General features: G+C 37.4%; 2 protein-coding genes across 9 annotated transcripts; one reads left to right on the top strand and one right to left on the bottom strand.

The window, feature by feature from the left end:
• Positions 1-145: 145 nt before the first annotated feature.
• rufy2 (RUN and FYVE domain containing 2) lies at positions 146-15,003 on the top strand. 7 transcript variants are annotated; one of them, XM_079635468.1, is made up of 19 exons: positions 146-327; positions 766-852; positions 5,189-5,362; positions 5,766-5,883; positions 6,527-6,628; positions 8,201-8,324; positions 8,413-8,477; positions 8,561-8,626; positions 8,733-8,802; positions 8,891-8,992; positions 9,347-9,463; positions 9,560-9,727; positions 9,860-9,957; positions 11,769-11,888; positions 12,009-12,138; positions 12,564-12,658; positions 12,744-12,792; positions 12,968-13,048; positions 14,053-15,003. In XM_079635468.1, exons 2-19 carry the CDS (start codon positions 777-779, stop codon positions 14,194-14,196), a joined length of 1,899 nt encoding a protein of 632 aa, XP_079491594.1. In that variant the 5' UTR covers positions 146-327; positions 766-776; the 3' UTR covers positions 14,197-15,003. The 7 variants fall into 7 exon arrangements, with proteins under 7 accessions (XP_079491594.1, XP_079491597.1, XP_079491593.1 ...); XM_079635467.1 differs by lacking the exon at positions 146-327 and adding an exon at positions 540-644; XM_079635466.1 differs by lacking the exon at positions 146-327 and adding an exon at positions 607-644 and having other exon boundaries at positions 743-852.
• A 1,247-nt stretch (positions 15,004-16,250) lies between these two features.
• Positions 16,251-21,982, bottom strand: hnrnph3 (heterogeneous nuclear ribonucleoprotein H3 (2H9)). 2 transcript variants are annotated; one of them, XM_079635477.1, is made up of 10 exons: positions 21,848-21,982; positions 20,866-20,975; positions 20,618-20,773; positions 20,103-20,246; positions 19,508-19,646; positions 18,718-18,908; positions 17,217-17,422; positions 16,979-17,114; positions 16,815-16,871; positions 16,251-16,702 (listed from the first exon to the last, which is right to left on the bottom strand). In XM_079635477.1, exons 2-10 carry the CDS (start codon positions 20,951-20,953, stop codon positions 16,629-16,631), a joined length of 1,191 nt encoding a protein of 396 aa, XP_079491603.1. In that variant the 5' UTR covers positions 20,954-20,975; positions 21,848-21,982; the 3' UTR covers positions 16,251-16,628. The 2 variants fall into 2 exon arrangements, with proteins under 2 accessions (XP_079491603.1, XP_079491604.1); XM_079635478.1 differs by lacking the exon at positions 19,508-19,646 and having other exon boundaries at positions 21,848-21,909.
• Between the last annotated feature and the right edge of the window lie 146 nt (positions 21,983-22,128).

Here is a 22,128-nt window from a genome sequence, read left to right as displayed (position 1 = left end):
GTGGCATGCCTGTCACAGTGATGTGCTCATTCATATCCCGGCAGTGAGTGCAGTATCATTCAGAATTCCACTTCCTGAGTAGCCTGTAGCTCTACATTTATTGGCCGGCCGGCCAGCATGTTCACATGTCCCGCCCCCTTTGTTTGACCCGCCCCTCCCACCCTGCACCCAATGCACTGTTCGGTTCCAGCGAGAGACATCTCCTCCCAACTGCCCGCAAATGCAGCAAATGGTTGCACCTCACCTTGTCACCTAACAGGCATAGGTCAGCTCTCTCGACACAATAGTACCAGCAGAACACCAGCAAAGGGTGTAGGTTTAACAGGGGTAAGTGTGTACTATTTTGCTCAGCACCTCTGAGTGATTCAGTAACATTTTAAAGCAGAAGTCAGAGTCTAACCAAGATGACAAAACAGAAGATGTTTGATTTCATGTTGTGATTAGCTCTAAATGTTATGTGCATTGAAATCATAAGGTGTTTTGTCTGTTTAGACTGAACGTGTTTATAAATTTCCTTCCATGTGGGGCGGGACAGTGGTGCAGGAAATCAGAGTCATATGATAGCCAGACAGACCCTGAGAGCAGATCAGCAGTAAACAACTGAGACATGTTGAGTTTGTGATGTACTGTTGGTCAGCAACTGTGTACGACAATCAGCTTTTATTTCCTGCAACATTTAAATCAGTTATGAATAAATGACAAAAGATGTGCTATTAGTTCTGTTAAATATCCATCCATTTAGAACCAAGTGTTGTTTGTGTTCAGTGGATCCAGACATGTATTCCCCTCAGAGCCTTCACCGATGGGGCATCACACATAGCGAAAGTATGGAGCGTTTGGCCTACAGTCAAGGTAAGCCTCCAGAGCTTAATAAGTTAAAATATACAACGTATAGTTGTCTGGAACTGCAAACCTACACTTTTGTTACTGGCATAGTGTGGTGACACCCATAGTCTACAAGGAGAATAATCCTGACTCAGCACTAGTGAGGTCAGCAGAGGCTGTTAGCATTCATTTCAAAGCACAATTTTTCATTTCCTCAGTGTGAGACCCGTTGGAGTAACACTTGCACTGATAAAAAGCAGCCACTTTTGATTCATCCCAGTGACTCGAATAACTAGAGAATAACTAGAGAGTTCATGAAAAAGAGTTATTGATTTGGTCAGTGGCCCTTTCGGTTACTTTTTTAAGGTGCGGACACATTTGTTGTTTGGTGAACTTTCAAGGACTAAATTCAGTCATTTTAATAGGAATCCACACGATCACGAATTTTGCGTGAGGGTGAAGAATTTCCCAATGTTGGGTTCAAGTTGGTCACAAAGCATTGACAAACAGAAAGGTGCTTGGTTTGAAAGTGACTTCTGTGAGCCGTCATTAGGGTATAGGCTACTTTTTGCCTCATGTTTTTTTTAACTTTATGAATTTCGACTGTGCTTGCATTACCTCGGAAGAGGGATGTTGGAGCTGGGAATGATGTCACACTCGGGTTGACCTCCAGTAAACAGGTCGGAAAATTAATGGATGCGTCCAGGCAAAACTTTTGTTGTTCTTGCTCTTTTGGAATGCAAACACATAATTATTTTGCACAGAAATGTCCAGTATCATGTCCGCAAATAGAGGTTGGATAGTAGGCTACTGTGTGCACCACTGAGTTTATTGAGACAGACAAACAGAAGTGCTAATATAAACAATATATAGGCTACTGTTCTGTTTCACTATGGTTGATGCTCTGAGCAGCCATAGGCTATTAGATTCTAAAGTTGGGGTTGTTGCTGTCCTCCCGAGTTGCAGTCAACTCCAACTTGAGGGGCGTTCCAGTAGGTTTTCACTGGGAACAAAGAATTTCCCACTTTTGAGAACAAATGAAACCCACTAATACTACTCTTATGGCCTAGTGTTTTTCACATAGCCTATAGTAGGCCTATAAAAGTAGGCCTAGGTATATCGAGGCAGCACGAGTGAAATGTAGCCTCTAATTTATTTAAATATGTGTGATAAATATTTGTTAAACAAATCTACTAAGAGACTTAATTTAGGCGATGTTGTTTCAATTTTGTTTGATTTTGTCTTTGAAGAAAGTGAGTCAATGCAGGGAAGTGGACGAGAAAAAATTGTCCACACTTAAAAGATTTGTTCAAAAACACATAAGCCTATTCTTTCACGAACGAAACACCACCAATTTCCTTAATTCCCCCCATTACGACAAACATAATAATTTAAGAAATACCGGTAACCAGTGAATATTTAATAATTTTCCAGGACAATGTTACATACAAGCGGTAGAGGGTAGTATATCCATACTTCCACTGAATTACGTCTTTTTAATGTTATGACACCACCCCTTTGCTGCAGACGGATCGTGCAGGAGTGTTCGGGTGTAAACAAATCTACAATCTAGCCATTTGTTCTCCAAAGATATGATGACCATATGAATGGAAAACAAACGTCGCCTTTGGGGCGTTGACAAGGAACATCACATGGGAAAGCGCTTGAATTTCGTCGTTAACTGTTTATCAATCCCGCTCAACACATCACCGCCATGGCTGTTAGGTGAAGCATTATCCTAAACTGTATGATATTCACTTTAACGATGGCGACACCTGCAGAACAGGACCTTGTGTTGGCGGAAGCAGAGAGCAACAAAGAGAGAGCGCAAGTGTTCGGTATCCTCAGATTGCAGGAGGATAAAGCGGCCGGTGAGAAAGCGAGCAGCGCTGCCATGAAATCTGGAGACGGGAGATGGCAGGCGCCCATATTCGCTTTAGCCAGAAAAGCGTCAGAAACCTTCTCGGGTGGCATTCACGTCCTGCCCAAAGTGATAGAGCCTAAAACATCGCCTTTTTCAGAAGAATGGGGTGCCAAGGGTAGGTTATAGATGACATTAAAGCCCGTGTTGTTCAGACGTAGCCTAGGTAGGTGTATGGCAAGCCACTCAAACATTTATTGCTGAAAACGAAATCAAAACCCTTATAAATGTTTGTTTTTTCTAGTGCTTATTTTTATTGACTAATAAATAATATAGGCAATACTAATTAATATCCAGTTAGTTGTCATTTCTAATACAGTTTTATTGTAATTGTTGCTAATTGTGTAAGTTACTTGCTCAAAACAATCACTAGCAAAGTTTATTTTGATAAAATGAAATAATTTTTTTTGTTCTTATAAATATACTATCATTAAAAATACAGAAACAAAATTATTTTAAAAAGTAAAGATTCTGAAAGTGTTGAAAGAGATGCCATCATAATTTAATTAAGCTTTACAGAAGTAACAAAACATATATTTGATTATATGATATGAGTAATATAATATTTTTAAATGTGAGGGTTCACAAAGGTTTACACCCAACTTAATATATGATATTTATCGTCTGAATCATCATTAACAAATGGAAAAGTCAGCCAGCTATTTATAATGTTAATTATTGTGCCTTTATTCAAAACAGCAAGTAGTATAGTATTTTTGCCCCAAATACCATACTTTTACATATTCTTCCGTTATTGAAAAACTGTTGCTTTACCTTGAACAAAACTGAAAAACATTAACCAGATCTTTGTCTCAAAATATAGTCAATAGCCCCTTTCACACATGTGTAATGTATGGAGATGACGTGATTACTCCGTGCTGTTTACAGTAAGCTTTCTAATAGTTTTTAAAATATAAATATGCAGATATTTGAGATGATCATATTTGACCGTTGCACCACGTCTCGCAGCTTTTTGAAACGTGTCGCGCTTAATACCCAGCCTTCTTTTCCATTCATCAGCGTTGTGGCTCAACAGTTGGATACTATTATGCGCGTCTTGTGTTTTTAAGAGTAAAAACGTGTTCTGTTTGATCAACCCTTTATGCCTGTCACTCAGATGTCAAACATTTTTGTCAAATTGAACAGATAGTGAAACTAAAGAGCTTCTCCTCATGCGGGCGGATGAAGACAACGGCGTGGCATTTAAAGATCATTTCCGCTGACTGACATCACAGAATTTACTGGTATTTTTGTGCTGATGTGTGAATGGTCTCTTTCTGGTAAAAAGCCAGAACGTCGCTGCTTGTGTGAACAACATATTTGTGTATTTACCGGTAAAGTCATTCTGGTTGTTTTACGGTAATTTACCGGGATTGGTGTGTGAAAGGGGCTAATAATTGTATAGATTCCCATTCGCTACATAAATCTACAACATTTTAAAAAGCATTAAATATTAGATTTTAAAAAATCGCTTTCCTTGATTGCGTCAAGTATTAGCCAAATTTCCACATGCATAGTCAAACAAAAATAGATAATAGTTATTTTCAAGGAACATGCTAAAATGGCTTGCCATACATCATTTTCCGAATGATGTCATAATGGCATGATGTCATGAAAAGTGCCTTGTTGTCTTGTATTCATTTGTGCATAATAAATATGGGTGTTTTATAACTACTAAGCACCAGGTCATTCATACAGTTGATGTGCAGAATGTTTTTTTTTTTTTTAGATCGGCATGTCAGTCATATCAGTATGCTGTTGATTTGTCATGATTGGTATTTGTCCCGAATGACAAATAGCCAAAATGATAGTGAATGGATTAACTAATAATTATTATTATTATAAGAGGTTATTAAACAGAGGATAAATGATTTAAATTATATATTAATATTTAAGTTATTTACCCCAGAAGTCTGATGGAATAAAGCTTCATTCTCTTAGACCAAATAAAGTGGCAATGGGAACCAACTACATAAGTGGGAAGTAGATTACCAGTGCCAGTATGCTTGTTAGACAGAGCCTGTCTGAATATGTTTACATAAGAATAATTGATTGGCCTGATGGTTAAAAACAGGGTCCAATGTATCACCAAGTCAAAAAAAACTGATAAGGAGGATACAACTTTCATTCATTTATGCAGTAAACGCAAAACATAAAAAGTATTGCTTATTAACAGTGCTGCTGTTAAGGCCTGGTGAATGACCTTGTGCAGTCAAAACCAGCTAAAGCTCTTTAAGGGTTTGTTAAAATTTAAGCTCAACAATTCAAAGTGTGGTCACATGTTAGTCCTAAGAAAACAGCCAGAGGTTGAAGTGCTGTGATGAGTTTAGTGTGACTGTTGTTTTTTGTTTTAAATATTCTTGAACCACAAGAACTTGATTTTGGCTATAACGATGTCATTTTTGGTATGATATATATTTGTCTGTGGGCCGTGTCTTCTAGCTTTACGAGATCCTATGGCAATGGAACGAGCAAACTTGCTTAATATGGCTAAGCTTAGCATCAAAGGCCTGATCGAGTCGGCTCTGAGCTTTGGACGAACTCTGGACTCGGACTATCCGCCTCTACAACAGTTCTTTGTTGTCATGGAGCACTGCCTGAAGCACGGTCTCAAAGGTATGTTCAACCATCATCAGACAGCCAGCCACAGAGAACCATCTGTTAAACAATTATCACTGAAAGTTCTTATGTGCTTGCTTTTTGGTAAGATAGCTGATGTAGTTATCAATATCTCTTATACATTTCCATAGGCCTATGTTAGTGTTATTCTTAGGAACCAAACAGATAGCAGCTACTGTCATGCCTTGTAACTTTATAATAGGAAAATAAAATGAGGAAATGCTTTTTTTACTCGTTCTCGGCTGTCAGATTATCTGAGGTTCTTGTTCGGTGAACCAGTTCTTCTGCCACAAAATTTAAATACTGTTTTGAATGGCGTTTCATCAAAATCTTTGCATGCTCTGTATGCCAGATCGTAGCCCTGAGTTGTTTAACAAACACGTTGGTCTCCATCTCCCAGTGAAGAAATCGTTTCTTGGTTACAACAAGTCGTTGTGGGGGCCTCTGGAGATGGTTGAGAAGCTGTGTCCAGAAGCAGGCGAAATCGCAGCCAGTGTACGGGACCTTCCTGGCCTCAAGTATGTGCAGAACTAAATATAATTTTCGGCCTTACAGTTAAATTATAAAAAAAAAAATTCTGTTTATTTAGAAGGGACAGTGCATATTAATGAACGTACAATCGAAATTGACGTAAATATGCCGGATTTAGCACAATGCTAGTTTCCATCCGTAGTCCCAGACATACAAAAAAAAGAAAAAAAAAGCACAAACAACATACATAACAACTAATAAACATAAAGCTACAAAACATTAAGAGTACCTATCGTAAATGCCTGTGCATAGACATCCCATGCTTATTACTGTATAAAAATATAAATAAATCTACTTGTTACTGTTTACATTGATTAGTTTGCACGCAAATCTGCAGTTTTAATTTAGTCTAAATTAATCCTTCAAAGACTCTAATGCAAAAGCAGATAGACTATCAATCAAGTCCACTATATTATAAATATACACATGCTTTCTCACACTCATTCTCCAGTACCACAAGAGAGGTGCCTTTCAAAATAGGGAAGTGCTAATTTCAGTTCTAGTTCCTTGATAAAACTGAAACTTGCAACTGCAAGTTAAGCCTATTTCCAGAGTCATGCATGTCACTGTCTGTATGTCTGTCTATCTATCTATCTATCTATCCTGAAAATGGTTGTATGTGTTTGTTAGGACGCCACTGGGCAGAGCCAGAGCATGGCTGAGACTGGCACTGATGCAGAAGAAATTGGCAGATTACCTCCGTCACCTCATCACCAGGAAAGATATACTTAGGTTTGTTTTTTTCCTTTCAATACCCTTAATTGCTTCTTTCTTCCTGTCACAATAGTTGTGGTGGAGAATTGGTCATTAGAGAAGTGATAAGATGCCTGAGACAAACGAGTTTTGTGTTTCCTGCTCAGGGCATCAGAGTTTTAGTGAGCTGTGCTCGCTACAGGGTGTGCATCACATGTCGCTGTCTAATAAAAGCACTTCTGCTGCTGCTGACTGAGATTTAAAGTAGAGTTTTCTTATATACACTACCATTCAAAAGTGTGTGGTCATTTAGATATTTGAATATTTCTGCATTCATTTGATCAGAAATACAGTAAAAACAGTAATATTGTAAAATATTATTACAATTTATTAAAACATTTCTGGTATCTAATTTAATATATTTTAAAAATGTAATTTCTTCCTGTGAAGGCAAAGTTGAATTTTCAGCAGCCATTACTCCAGTCTTCAGTGTCACATGATCCTTCAGAAATCATTCTAATATGCTGATTTGCTGCTCAAGAAACATTTCTTATTATTATAAATGTTAAAAACAGTAGTGCTGCTTAGTATTTTTGTGGATTCAACAAAACAGCATTTATTATTTTAGATGAAAACTTTTGTAACATTGTAAAAAATGTCACAGTTATTCGATTTGATGCATCCTTGCTAAATAAAAGTATCAATATAAATATTTGAAGCTAAACACAGACATTTATGGTTGCAAGCCATTAAACGGACAGACTGGACTAATGAAACCTGCAATGATTTCCCTAATATTAAAGCATGAATTTCATGTAAACAATAGGTCTATTCACATACTGTATGCAGTTCATAGGGGGGCATAATCTTAAAGCTACAGTTAAAGCATGAAATTATATTTAAACCTATAACATTTTACATGTATAACATTTAAACCTATAACATTTTGATTCACAATTTGACTTTTTTGTCGCAATTTCGAGAGTATATGCCAATTCGGACTTTATAAGTTGCAATTGTGAGTTGCAATTGTGTAAAAAAAAAAGGTCAGAATTGCAGGATATAAATTCGATATTCTGAGGAAAAAAGGCAGAATATCGAGATTATATCTCTTAATTCTTATTCTTCTCAGAATTGTGAAATATAAAATCGGAATTGTGAGGGGAAAAAAGTCAGAATAATGAGATATGAACTCGAAATTATTACCTTTTTTACTCTTGTATTCCGTGGCTTCCATAGACTGCCACTGCAGAACTGTCATTTTCTGCCACCAGGTATGCTCCGCCCACAAAATACGTCATCGCTGTTTGCAAACACCCGAATGGTCTATTAAAAGACAAGAATATATATTACTTGTAAATGTATTACCTTTGTGTATTCTGTCAGAACTAAAACAGTAATATCAGTAATATATATTTTTTTGTCATATCAAATGTATGCAATTTTTACAATGGAAAAACAAGGATATTTATGTTTTAATAGACCGTGTGGATTCTTCAGAGGTTTGTGTTCAGATTATGAAAAAATGGAGCCAGAATTTAGATAATAGAAAATTGTCGACACTCATAACTAATGATAAATGTCAATACGTTTGTGTGTGTGTTTGTTCAGTGAGTTCTATGAGAACTCCGCAGTGATGCTGGAGGAGGAGGGAGCCGTCATCGTTGGTCTCCTGGTGGGACTTAACGTCATAGATGCCAACTTATGTGTGAAGGGCGAGGACCTCGATACACAAGTATGAACATTGTATATTGGACATTTTTAATTACCTGCCGTCTGGCTACTGTTTGAGAAATATTAATGCCTTGTATTGGAATCCACAGGTTGGTGTAATAGACTTCTCCATGTACTTAAAGAATGACATCGATGACTATAGAAGTGAAGAAAGGTAAAAAAGTATAATTTGTAGACAACATACTTTAATGTGAAGGGATTCAGTATGAATAACCATTATAAATATGTTTTGAATAGAAATGGACAAATTGCAGCTATTTTGGATCAGAAGAATTATGTCGAAGAATTAAATAGACAGCTGAAGTAAGTTCATGCTTTTTCTACAGTTTTTGTGATATACCATATTTAAGATGAGTGATTATTTCTTTTCAAAACAGATTATGTTTATCTATATTTTTTGTCTTTTAAGTTCTACAGTTCAAGGCTTACAGGGACGCGTGGAGTCGTTAGAAAAATCCAACTCCAAACTCATCGAAGAGGTACTGTTGGATTTCAGAAAAATAAGTCGGATTTATAAGTGTGGAATAGAAATACATACTCAATACTAACTTTTTTTTAAAATTACAGTTGGCAATAGCAAAAAACAACATCATTAAACTACAGGAAGAGAACCACCAACTCAGAACAGAAAATTCTGTAATTCTTATGAAAGCACAACAGCGTCTTGAGGTATTGTTATATGTTTGTATTATACATATTGTATACAGCGGGCATTAAGAGAGGCAGATAGTAGTTAATGTGCACGAACATTTTGTAATATTTAAATTTATATAAACTTTATAGTATGTGTCCCTGAAAAATATTCAGTTTGTATGATCCCCAAAATCACCCTATATTATAGAGAATATTATAAATGTGTACAAATTTTGAAAATATTTGTTTGTTTTTTTAAAGTATATTTCATGAACTTTTCCCCCCCACCTTTTCAACTCTTTTTGTCTTCTGAAAACATGATGATAATTGTAGAATTTCACAATCAATGTGCAAGCCATACACTATATTCACTATATGCTTTTTATTCAGCTTGCAGAAGGAGATTTGAACTGTGAGCTGGATACATACAAGCAGTCAAGGCAGGGCTTGGATGAAATGTACAACGAAGCAAGACGCCAACTCAAAGAAGAATGTCAGCTCAGACAGGTCTGTATTTATATAAAAAATGTACCTGCTGTTCAGATTGTGCGGTGGCACTTGGAAGAGGTCAAACCTGTTTTTGAATGTGTCTGTGGCTTCAAGGATGTGGAGAACGAGCTGGTTGTGCAGGTGAGCATGAAGCAGGAGATGGAGATGGCCATGAAACTGTTGGAAAAGGACATTCATGAAAAACAAGACACTCTGATTGGTCTTCGGCACCAGTTAGATGAAGTTAAAGCCATCAATGTGGAGATGTACCAAAAAATGCAGGTAAAACAAAATTAGGGCCCGAGCACCGATGGTGTGAGGACCCTATTGGAATTGCTCCGTTTATTTATTAAGTGTTCTTCACAATTTGTGGTTAAAATATGTTCTAATCAAGCTATTTATAATAATCAACAGTCTTCAGATGACGGCATGAGACAAAAAAATGACATGATCGCACGGTTGGAGGAGAAGACCAATCAAATAACGGCAACCATGAAACAACTAGAGCAAAGGTAAGAAGCGGTTCCTGATTTATTTTCAATCATGTCGAGCATTAATGTTTAGTTATCGTATTCCTGAAGTGCATTAAGAGCATTTTTGAGTGTTTCAAGTGTTTAAATAGCCTGATTTCTAACCTTTATTAATACAGTCTATATAACAAATTTTATTCAAAACATTTATGGTCACTTCAAAGTTTAAGGAATCTTTTGTTTCAGTTCAATTCAAATGAAGGTTTTTATTAGCAGATATTAGAATACACACTACCGTTCGGACGTTTGGGGTCTGTAAAATTGTTATTTTAAGAAATGACCACTTTTATTTAACAAGACCACTCAAATTGATAAAAAGTGACAGTATAAGCATTTATGATGTTGCAAAAGGTTTCTATTTCAAATAAATGCTGTTCTTTTCGAACTTGATCCTGAAAAAAAAAAAAACCAAGAATTATTTCATATGACGCTGAAGACCGGCGTAATGGCTGCTGAAAATTCAGCTTTGCCATCACAGGAATAAATTCCAATTTAAAATGTATTAAGTTCTTTTATATTGTAATATTATTTCACAATATTTTTACTATATTTCTGATTTTAAAAAATGCAGCCTTGGTGAGCAGAAGATATAAAAAAATATTATAAAAAAAAAATTTGACAGACACCAAACATTTGAACAGCAGCGTACTAGTGTAAATGTATTTCAGGATATGATATCTGCTTTTACAGACTAAATCAAATGAGTGTGCATTGATGGTGTCAGAGCCATCAGTGCTTTTGTTTCATCAGTGGAACTGGTTTTCTGAGTGTCTAGATACCCGATAGCATCTAAAGGACTTTGCATGCTTGATTTGCTATGAAGGCTCATTGAATGGCTTTCTCTCATCTAAACGCTCATCCTTTAGCATTTGTGTTTATTTTCTTGTGGTGATGTGGTGCTGTCGTGTCATGTCCACTTCTCTGTCCACACAAATCATCCTTCCCTTTCTTCTCCGTTGATTTATCGCCATCGTATTTCTGATGTTTTATGACTGCACTGCTTAACAAGTTGTCAAAGCTTTGAGATGAATTTGAAATTCACTGATATTTACATCCTCTTTCCCTTTTTGTTCCCCTTTTCATTTCTTTTTTCTCATCTTCTCCCTTCCTTTAATTCCATGTTTTCCCTCAATCAATGAATAGCGACAAAGACCTACTCAGCCAGACAAGAACTCTTGCTATGTCGTTTGTAAAATGCGCTAGCACAGATACCGAGCACCAATACAAACTTGTCAAAGATATTTCCTTCTGATATCAAGATACATTTACTCTTTGTTACTTAACGCTAGTTGTGTGGCGATATGCAGTGTTCTTAAAAAGTGACGAGTTGATCGTTTTCACTAGCCCGTTTTTAAGTTTTATTTGATGATGGTTACTGTTTTTCACATACTATTTAGTGAGCAAATCTTTCTTGTGGTTCTATAGCATAATTATTTACCTGTAACATTTAACAGTCGAAGAAACCACTAATATGACATGGATTTTATCACAGTCTTCAATAAACTTGATGTTTTCAACTACTCGTACCTGTTTACTTGGTGAATTATTTGTCAAAAACAGTTAAAAATCGTAAGTAACCTCGACCCGTATGAAATTTCAAACTCATTTCAGCTTTCTGGCTTTTCCCGCAGCACAACATATCTGTCATCTGGCTCTGTTTTTGTTCCCACTCTGTCTTGGCTGTTGAATTATGGCCATCTTTTTATTTTGTATCCCATATGTTCCAATACATCCCCGTCCATTCCATTACATTCAGAGCCGTAGTTTTACCCAGTTGGTTTGAATTACACCAGATTGCAGGATGCCGAGAGGGAACGCGCCAGTGCCGAAGACGGGGTGCGCAAATTCAAGCAGGACTTCACGAACAAAGCTGACAGTCTCCAAAAGCAGATAGTCCAGAGAGAGAAGCAAATGTAAGTTTTGCAACGAGTAAGTTCATGCGGCTCGTTTCGAATTAGAGATAATCAGCGCGTCTCATTTATAAGATGCTGAAGTGGAAAATAGTATGATTTTAGTTGACACTTTCTGTTTAGGATGCAGCTGGAAACTGACTTGAAAATAGAGAGGGATTGGCGGCAGACGTTACAGAATGAATTAGAAAGAGAACGAGAGACCATCGCCCAGCTCGCTACTGAAGCACAGCAAATCAACGGACTCAAAAAAGTAAGATGAATTGCTCCTGTCTCAATTATGGCGAGAGAGATACATCTAAATAACCATTAAAGGGATAGTTCACCCAAATCATAATTTATTCACCCTCATGTTGTTTCAAACCTGTATGTATTTCGTTCTTCTGCTGAACACAGAAGAGGATATTTTGAAGAAACTGGGTAACCAAACAGTTGATGGGCCCCGTTGACTTCATAGTATTTTCTTTTGTTTGGTTAACCATATTCTTCAAAATATCTTCTGTGTTCAACAGAAGAAAGAAATTCATACAGGTTTGAAACAATTTGAAACAATCCACAAAGTCCACAATAAATCTGAATGAGGACTACGGTGCTTGTATCATTTAATATGCTTCTTTGTGGATCTTTTTGTTTGACTGTGCCTGTCTTGGGCTCTGATGTATCTTCATGTCCTTTCAGGAGTTTCACAGGTTGCAGGATGAAAACACGCAGCTAAAGGGAATTTGTGAGGACCAGGAACATGCGCTGGAGGAACTGGGCTGCAAACTCAGCGAGTATGTACGATTTAAACGTCGGTGCCATTTGGGAGCCTTCGAATTATGTTATTCTTATACTGATGCACACATTATTCTTGTTTAGGTCAAAGTTGAAAATTGAAGATATAAAAGAAGCCAACAAGGCACTTCAGGTTTGCGTTTAATCATTGTTTCCGATAAAACAAACAAAATGTTTGTATGGACATGTGCTATGCTATATATCAAAGTAATCTGAAACCACCACAGTGTTTCTTTTGTAAGAGAATGATCAAAGTTGAATCAGTCCAATTGTCCAACATTTTCATATTAATAAACAAATTATTTCAGGGTGGACAGGTCTGGCTGAAGGACAAAGATGCTACGCATTGCAAGCTTTGTGAGAAGGAATTTTCAATCTCCAGAAGAAAGGTCTGAATCAAAATGCAGTTCTGTAAAACACAACAGCTTGCTGTCAGTTCTCACACATCCACACTAATTCAACTGCTCTAAATAAAGAAATGTACTGGCACAAAGACGATATTGGATTTATGCACTTGAAAACATTTCCAGATGAAGATTAGATGACACTTGGATGAAAGAATGAGTTGGCAAACCTTGATGTCGTCATGAAATGAAAAATCATATTTTTTTTAAAATGCGTGTTATAGATCTTATTGTGAAAATGTGACAATACCAGCGGATCCGCCTATCAGTGGATATATCATGGATCCGCTGATAGACGCCTGCTTGTAAACGCTCCCGTGTGTATCGGCATAAGCCCTCGGTGAAGACAGGTTTTTGAAGCGTTAACCATTGTAGCCAATCAGACATATATGTTGAGCACGTGAACACAGTGGCCAATCAGAGGTGTTTAAGAATCCATTCAACTGCACTCAAAATGCTGGTATCGTCAAATTTTTAAACTTGGTACCAAAGTCGGTACTTTTGACAACACTAAATTAAGTTTAAAACGTAGGTTCGGGAGGAGCCTAAACATTCAGTCCTGTCAATCATAATTACGAGCATACTATATAAGCAGCAGCCCTTCTCCTCCAGTAAATTATCTCTATCCTCTTATGCACAATTCCATCATAGGGGGGTTTTAACTCGGGAGCTCAAGCTGAGCCTTGGGTTCGAGCCTCCTCCAAGGACAGCAAGCCGAGTTAGTTTACTATTAACCTTTAAGGCTGAACGGGCAGGCGAACTAGTGAATCCTTATAGTAGTAGTGTGGACTTCCCTGTTCTCATAGAATTAGAATGATTATCAAAGCTTTAGCGTTATATTTATCATCCTTGGTGTGATTGCCTTTACTCTGAAATCTTTATGTATTTTTTTTTCTTCCATGAAAAACAACTAAAAAGTCATTCACACAAAAAACACTACTGTCCCTTTAATTGAAAGCTCTCATGATCTCTTGTTTGTCTTTGAACAGCATCACTGCAGGAACTGTGGGGAGATCTTCTGCAACGCTTGCTCAGATAATGAGCTGCCGCTCCCCGCCTCACCTAAACCCGTGAGAGTCTGCGACACCTGCCACGCTCTGCTCCTCCAGCGCTGCTCCTCCAATGCAACATAAGTCGGAAATGACAGCACATCGCCACAAGGGCCAAAATCAGCTTTAAATCGGACACTACGCTGTCCTGCAACGTCAAAGTGACCAAAATGGATGCACCCGTTTCTCTGTTTGAAGTTTACATTTCTCATAGGAAAAAGCCTTTTGACACAGAGCAAACTTAATGGCACGTGTGCAGATGGCCAATGCAGTGTTTGTGCGCAATGAAAGGAACGAGTTTACAATGGATTACTGGCTGAATCCCTCCATCTGGGCTGCAAGTAGACCGATTTTGATTATTTATATTAGTATAACACTCCCAAGCATTGTAAATATACTTTTGATATATGAAGGGTGAACAGGTTTCATTCCTCACGAGTCAAAAGTAAGCAAATGCAGTTATTTGATGGGATGTAATTTCTTGAGCAATTATATTTAAAATTCAGTTGAAAGAACCTTACATTCATGTGTGCCTGTATAACAAGCCAAACTGATGAACAGGGATTTGACACATTTCCCTGAATCTTGATGGGCAAAAAATGTGTGTATATATTCAAGTAAATTTTTTGTCAGTGCCACTCAAGCATGACGGATAGATTCACATCAAATAGCACAGAAATTATGTTCTGAATATGGTGTTCAGGTTACTTGTCTGCAATTCTGTATTTCACAATTGCAGATTTTCCTTGGTACAGAACTGGAACACTACTCACTGAGTATTTGTGCAAATTTTTGTCAAAAAAATTTCAAAATACAACTGATAACTTAAATGTGAGATTTATGTATGAACTGTACATATGCCTTAAACCACTAAAGTTGATTATAATTCCAGTTCTTGTGTGATGTATCTTATAGGACCTTAATTTTTAGGTGTATACACTAACATTCAATCTGAGGTCAATACGATTTTCATTTCTTTTTTTGTGCAAAACAGTTTGTTTTGGGAGAAATTAACACTTTTATTCAGCAAGGACACTTTGTCCTTTGTCCAACTTTGCCTGACATCTTTTTAAATGTAAGAGTTTAGTGAACCTTTCTATTACACCTGTATTTTTTGTTGGCTTTTGTGGCTTAAAAACCAAGATATAGGATATGGAGTTCGAACTCGAGGAAAAAACACCTAAAATTTATTGAGGCCCAAACTAAGAAAAAATATGCACTTTGGTGCAGCTGCTGATTTAAATTCCCATAAAGTGTGAAATTCTGATAGCTTTTAATGTAAATCAATATTCGTATAATATGTGACCCTGGACCTCATAAGTCGCATGGGTATATTTGTAGCAATAGCCAACAAAACACTGTATGGGTCAAAATGATCGATTTTTCTTTTATGCCAATAATCATTAGGATATTAAGTAAAGATCATGTTCCATGAAGATATTTTGTAAATTTCCTACTGTAAATATATACATTTTATTTTTGTGAGTGAATGCAGCACAATCGCAAACATAAATGGACAACTTTAAAGGTGATTTTCTCAATGTTTCTATTTTTTTGTACCCTCAGATTCCAGATTTTCAATAGTTGTATCTCGGCCAAATATTGTCCTATCCTAACAAACCACACATCAATGGAAAGCTTATTTATTCAGCTTTCATAGTATGTCTAACTCTCAATTTACAAAAATCTACCCGAAAAATCTAAGACTGGTTCTGTGGTCCAGGGTCACATGTACAGTAGCAGACTTGCATATGAATATCAGTTATCACTCTATATCTCCTAATAATATAAATGTAATAAACTGTGAACAACAGGTTGTTAACCAAAGGTTTGATCATGGTGATCGTTTGAAGGCCTTGGAAATATAAAGTAGGCTTTATAGGGTTAAAGCAATCAAAAATGACACTAAAGACCAGCAGAAGAGACTCATTACCGGCCCCCATCTTTTGAACGGTAGTGTAAAAAAATATGAAACTAAATTTGAACAAGCAACACAAATCTTCTTGTGTACTGGAAAATATAATACATAAATGGATTGTTGCCATTATGTCCGATTTAGCTTTAATCAAACCCAAGACCTCACACTTATTCTTACACAACAGTTGCCTTCAATGAACATTCTCTGGTTAAAAATAAAATTTACCAATAAAAGGTTTTATTCCATGGATGTGTACATTTTACAGGTTTCATTTAGAAATTGTACTGAGCAGCAAAAACAGGAAAACATCCAAAATGATGTTATTGCTTTAGAAGTGCAATCTCACACTCAAAACTTGGGAATCAAGCTATTCATAACCATTTTTGAGTTAAAATACATACAAAGAGCATATCTTAGACCATCACAGAATATGTAATATAAAATTCAATAAGCAAAATGTACAGTAGCCGGTCAATATATATATATATAAATGTAACAGCTAATTTTCAGGAACATGTGAAAACATAACCGTACAAAAAGATCTTCCAAGCTGGAAGGTCCAACTTTGGGTTGAAAAGTGCATGTATTGCAAGCATCCTCAGTACATTTCCCTTAGTCCACTTCCTCGAGAGCCCGTGCCACCAGAGTTGCCATAGAAACCTCCTCCACGGCCTGCAGTTTTCATGGCCCCAAAACAAAAGTCACATTTGAATGTTTGCTGCACACCTTCTCATCCATACACTTCAACAAAACTATTACATAATAACAACCTCTACATACTAACCCATGTCAGACGGCCCACTTGAAGTTGAATTCAGGAAAAGCTCAATGTAACGATGCTCTACAAAAAAGACGCAATGATAAATGGGATGATGCAAAAAACAAACAAACTTAAGGACAGTGATGCAATTTGACTAAGACAGAGGTTTGGAAATGAAAACAACTTACGCATATGATTCTTGTCCTTTGACATGGCAGACACAGCATTTTCATGAGATCTGAACTCAACATCTGCCTCTCCTGTAGACTTTCCATTGGGTCCTGCATCAATGTGCACCCTCACAGGGTTTAAAGGGGCAAAGAACTGAAAAAGAAAATAACACTTACACAAGGGCAATAATAGCTTTACTTTAAAATATTGTAAGGGTGTATCCACAAGAAATGGCAACACTGTGGTGTTTCTTACATGTGCAATATCTGCCTCCGTAGCACGGAATGGTAGGCCTCTCATGTGCACGAAATGGCCACTGTGAAAGCCTGAGTTGGAATCGCTGCTGTAACCATGATCCCCCATTCCTCTTCTTCCTCTATCACCACGCGCACGCTCTTCAAACACGCCGTTACTAAAGCAGTAGTTGTTAAAGCCATTGTAGTTGTCAAACCCACCATATCCTTATGAAGGAGACAATTCAATACTTTAATTTGAGGTCTGAAAAAATAGACAGTCAATAATAGCCAAGTCACATCTCACTATGTCAGCAAATACGCAACTATTCAAAAGTGGGGGATCTTTTTAACGTTTTTGTCTCTTAAGCTCACCAAGACTGCATTTATCTGATCAAAAACAGTAACACTGAAATATGATTACTTTTTAAAGTAATCGTTTTCTATTTTAATACATTTTAATTTATTCCTGTGATGCAAATCTGAATTTAAGCATTATTACTTGTTTTCAGTGTCACATTATCCTTCAGAAATCATTCTGATTTGCTGCTCAAGAAACATTTCTTATTATTTTCAATATTGAAAACAGTTGTGCTGCTTAATATTTTTGTGGAAACAGTGGCAACGTTTACATGCAACCAAATTGACGGCTCAATCGGACTGAAAAGACCTTAATTGATCCGATTGAGCTCAATCCGAATTAAATTTCGATCGGATTGAAAGGGGTGGTTTATTCCTTTTCTAATCCATTCGAGAGAGCATGTAAACACTTGATCGGATTGAAAACCGAAACTGAAAAGGACTGCATGTGCAACGTCGCAGAAATAGCGTAATGACACGCGGAACGATCTGTTCTTCCTGTTGAATAAAGTGTCATAAATTAGTCATTCTAAAATTCTCCTTTCACTCAGCGTCTGTTTCGGATTCTCATTCACAGACAAGGCGGGGAGGGGCATTTTTACAGCGTGATAAATATAAACAGCTCGGCACAAGGGTTCATATGCTCATTGTCTCCAAATTATGACCAGAAATGGATAAAAATGTCTGCTGTTTTAAAACATGTCTGCTGTTTTAAAACAAATAAAGTAGCAATGTAGGTGAATGGTTATTATGCGCAAACAGCAGGAAACTCTGTATATTCATGCAGTTTGCTCAAGCTTCAAATCGGAATAGATTATTTGACGTGACATATAAACGTAAACGCGTACATTAACCCGATCACATGTTTAGCGTTCATGTAAACACTACATTCGGATTCATCAATCGGAATGAATTCAGTCCGATTGAAACAAAAGTTGTGCATGTAAATGTAGCCACTTCTTTGATGTATAAAAAAACAAAAAGCATTTATTTGAAATCTGAAATTTAAATCTGTCACTTTTGGTCAATTTAATGTGCCAAGTTAAAGTATTATTTCAATTTATAAAAAAATTAAAAACATTTGTGAATTAGCCTTTCCATCGGTTCCTATCCATCTGAAACCTAGAGAGAGTTAATTATTAAAGACTAATAAAGTAGCTTACCGCCACTGTAACCACCTCCGCTGCGCATCTGGTCCAGGACGGCACCTCCCCTTCCAGGCCCGGTCCCAAAGAAGCTCCCGCGTCCCATCATGGGTCTGTCATATGGACTAGGCCTCTGTCCCAACACCCTCCGGGGTACTTCGTAGTATGCACACATTTCATTTCGGCTGCTTTTGAATATCTCTATGTACCTGAGTTTATTTTGAAATGCAACGCGTTAATGAACTTACAGGCTTGTTGAATGTATAACAGAAATAAGGAGAGACAGTATTTGGGACACAGTGACTAATTTCATCACAATAACTGACAATTTATTGTCAGGTAGTGACCAGAGGGAGAAGTAACAAGTGTCTGAAATGCTGCCCGTACTATAAAGGCCCGTTCACACCAAGGACAAAACATATAATGCTAACGTTAAAGATCAAGTCCACATCACAACTATAACAATAACGGCACATAGAAACGATCGTCTGCTCGTGTGGACACCAATATAGTTATTGTTCTTGGTGTGAATACATTCAACTGTATCTAAAGGCCATTTTTAGACTGAAACAGAATCTTAAAAATATATTAAAGTGCCTGTTATTAAAAAAGGCTCCTTTGCTTCTGCAGTACGTGTTGCCCAACGATTTTATTATTTTGCCCCCTTATGACAGTGTAATGTGAAATTAAACATTCAAAGAGTGATAACATGATCAAACCATCTTTTTCCAGAGCAGAAAGATGCATGACCCCCCCACCCCACATTTAGAGATAGCATTAGCACCCAGCCCAGTCTTGCCGGCCCCACCTGTGCCCTATTCTTTCCTTGTGTTTCCCCAGAGCCTTTTCTGCTATCTCCTTTGAGGCAAACTGCACGAAGGCTTCCCCTGTGCTCCTCCCCTGGTAGTCCATCGGCAATGTTATCCCATTTGGCACGATTTTCAACCCTTTAACCCAAGGACAAATAACCCCACATGGGGAGACATGTTAAAGAGCCGCAACATTCTCATCTGCAGAAAAGACATCCCCCCCCAATTGAGCCCCTAAATCATTCCCTATGGTAGACAGAAAAGCCCTAGAGCACACCACAAAGGATAAATCCATGAAATTATAAGACAATCAATCAAGAAATCATAGCACAGCTGTCTCAAAGTTCATGGCGATATATAAATAGCATTAAAAACAACCAGAACATGCTCAATAATAGTTTGATATGAGAGTTAGAAGAGTATATAAAAAGAAAAACCTTCAAAATATGATCTGACTGACTATATAAAAGGCATGATAAACTTTCACAGGAAGCACTGACACAATTGAAACACCACAACCCAGAAAACACAACTCAAAGATCCCTAGCTATACCTTCAAGTCTAGGAGGAGATGAAGTGAAACAACAGATGTACCTGAAAAGAACTGTACAATTTCTTCTTTACTGCAGCCGAACGGCAGTCCTCTAAGACGCAACATGCAACCGCTGCCGCTGTCATAGTCCGTGGGACCGGAGTGTTTCAGCACCCAATCCATCTCACTACGGTTTGACCTGAACACTATGAGAAGGGTCAAGAGGCAGACAATGTGTTATATTTTAACACAAGTACAAATGTGCAGACATCTCATCTGGTTTAACTTGTGCTATTTAAAGTCGGTATAAAATTTGCTTTCACAATTTGATTAAAAAAAAAGTAGGGCGGTACTTGTTTATCAGTAATGGACTGGTTCATTGTGATTTGCTAATTGCTGCAAAATCATATGAGTGACAGGTTGCTGTAGTTTTGATAAAATATTAAGAGTACATTAATGTAAAAATGTTATTCCATAAAAAATAAGAATGGCCAATTTTAGTTTCGTGGTGGCTTTAAATAAAATTACACTATTAAATACAATGACAGAATTTTCTACATTGCGGACAAGAGTGTACCTTCGATATAACGGTGACCCATGTATTTGCGATCTTTTGCCAAAGCTCTTTTAAAGTCTTCTGATGTCTTCAGCTCCACAAATGCCTCTCCACTCGGCCTTCCCTCTTTGGAGAAGGTAAAACACACCCCGTTGACTTTCCCTACAATGCCACAATCTGGAAATGAACAAGGAAAATGCCAATTGTATCTCTTTTTCTTTAAACACAGAACGCTACAAAAGATGCTTTCAGTTTGAGTGTTTGCATACCAGAGAAAAAGGAGGCCACTTCCTCCTGTGTGCATGACCAGGGTAAACCACGGATCCGCACCACATATCCTTCATCATTATGAGACATGATTACCTGGTCAGGTATGTATCTGAAAAACAAATTAGAGTAAAACATGGGCTGTGCTTTCAAACCCAGTGAGTTGCCTAATGTGTACCTAGATAGCACCGTGTTAACTAGTCACTACTCATTCACAATAGTTTGCATTAGTCTTTTTTTTTTTTTTTTGTCTTGACAGCCTGGCAGTGTATCAAACCTAGTGAGTTGCCTACCTAGACAGCACTCTGTTAACTAACTTAGTCACTACTCAAAATAGTTTGTATTAGTTTTTTTCTGTCTTGACAACTTGACAGTGTATCAAACCCTGTAAGCTGCCTACAGAAACATAATTTTTGGGCCTCTCAGGAGAGTTCGGCCGCACGTTAGAACACTTGTATCATGCCATCTAGTTAGGCAGTTCACTATGTTTGAGACACAGCCATGTTGACAAAAGTCAGAGGCTTCGGTCAATAGATAAAAATACAAATAATAATGACACGTCACACAAATGCAGCGTTTTGGTGTAGTTAGAGGAGCACTGACTAAACCAACTGGCATCTTAACGTTATATTAAACGTCAATTAAGTTAGCTAGCTAGACAACCACAAACCCGGTATGTCAAAATTCAATAGCCTTTTAAACGTAAGCTAACATGGCAAATGTTATATAGAGCATTCCATAAGCAGGTCGGTCATGTGTCAAGCTAACCGCAACCGAAACTGGCATGTGAATTTTAATCAAAACGATGTTAAGTTATTCGCTTGACAGGAATTAATGACAAGTTGTCAGTTTCTAGGACGAAAACCAGCACTTCCGCGATACAAAGTACACAACATATATTTACTATTTAATGTAAATGATCAACTTATACATACAAAGTTAAATATGAAGTAATATGTGCATGAATATCGAATAACTTCTCACCGTCAATCTCCTGTCCTCTCAGGTAACCCTGAACGGATAGTCCAGATAGTCGAACTGTCAAAGTCTCGCGAGAACGCGCCTGTCTGAGGACATTTACCTCGCTGCAGGCACGCAGACCGGCCTGACGTGTGAGCAGAGGCTTCAAGCGCATGTGGCACGAGCACCACGGAGGATTGAGAGGAATCATCAAATATAATTACTAGGCTTATATTTAATTCTGTATAATACTGTCTGCAGTACAGGGTGGCACATTCGAACGCCCCAGGCTCATAATAGAGCCA

This window comes from Phoxinus phoxinus (assembly GCF_949152265.1).
Source record: "Phoxinus phoxinus genome assembly, chromosome: 14".
Classification (NCBI taxonomy): Eukaryota; Metazoa; Chordata; class Actinopteri; order Cypriniformes; family Leuciscidae; genus Phoxinus; species Phoxinus phoxinus.
The sequence above is the reverse complement of the archived record's forward strand: the minus strand, read 5'-3'. Positions and strand labels throughout refer to the sequence as shown.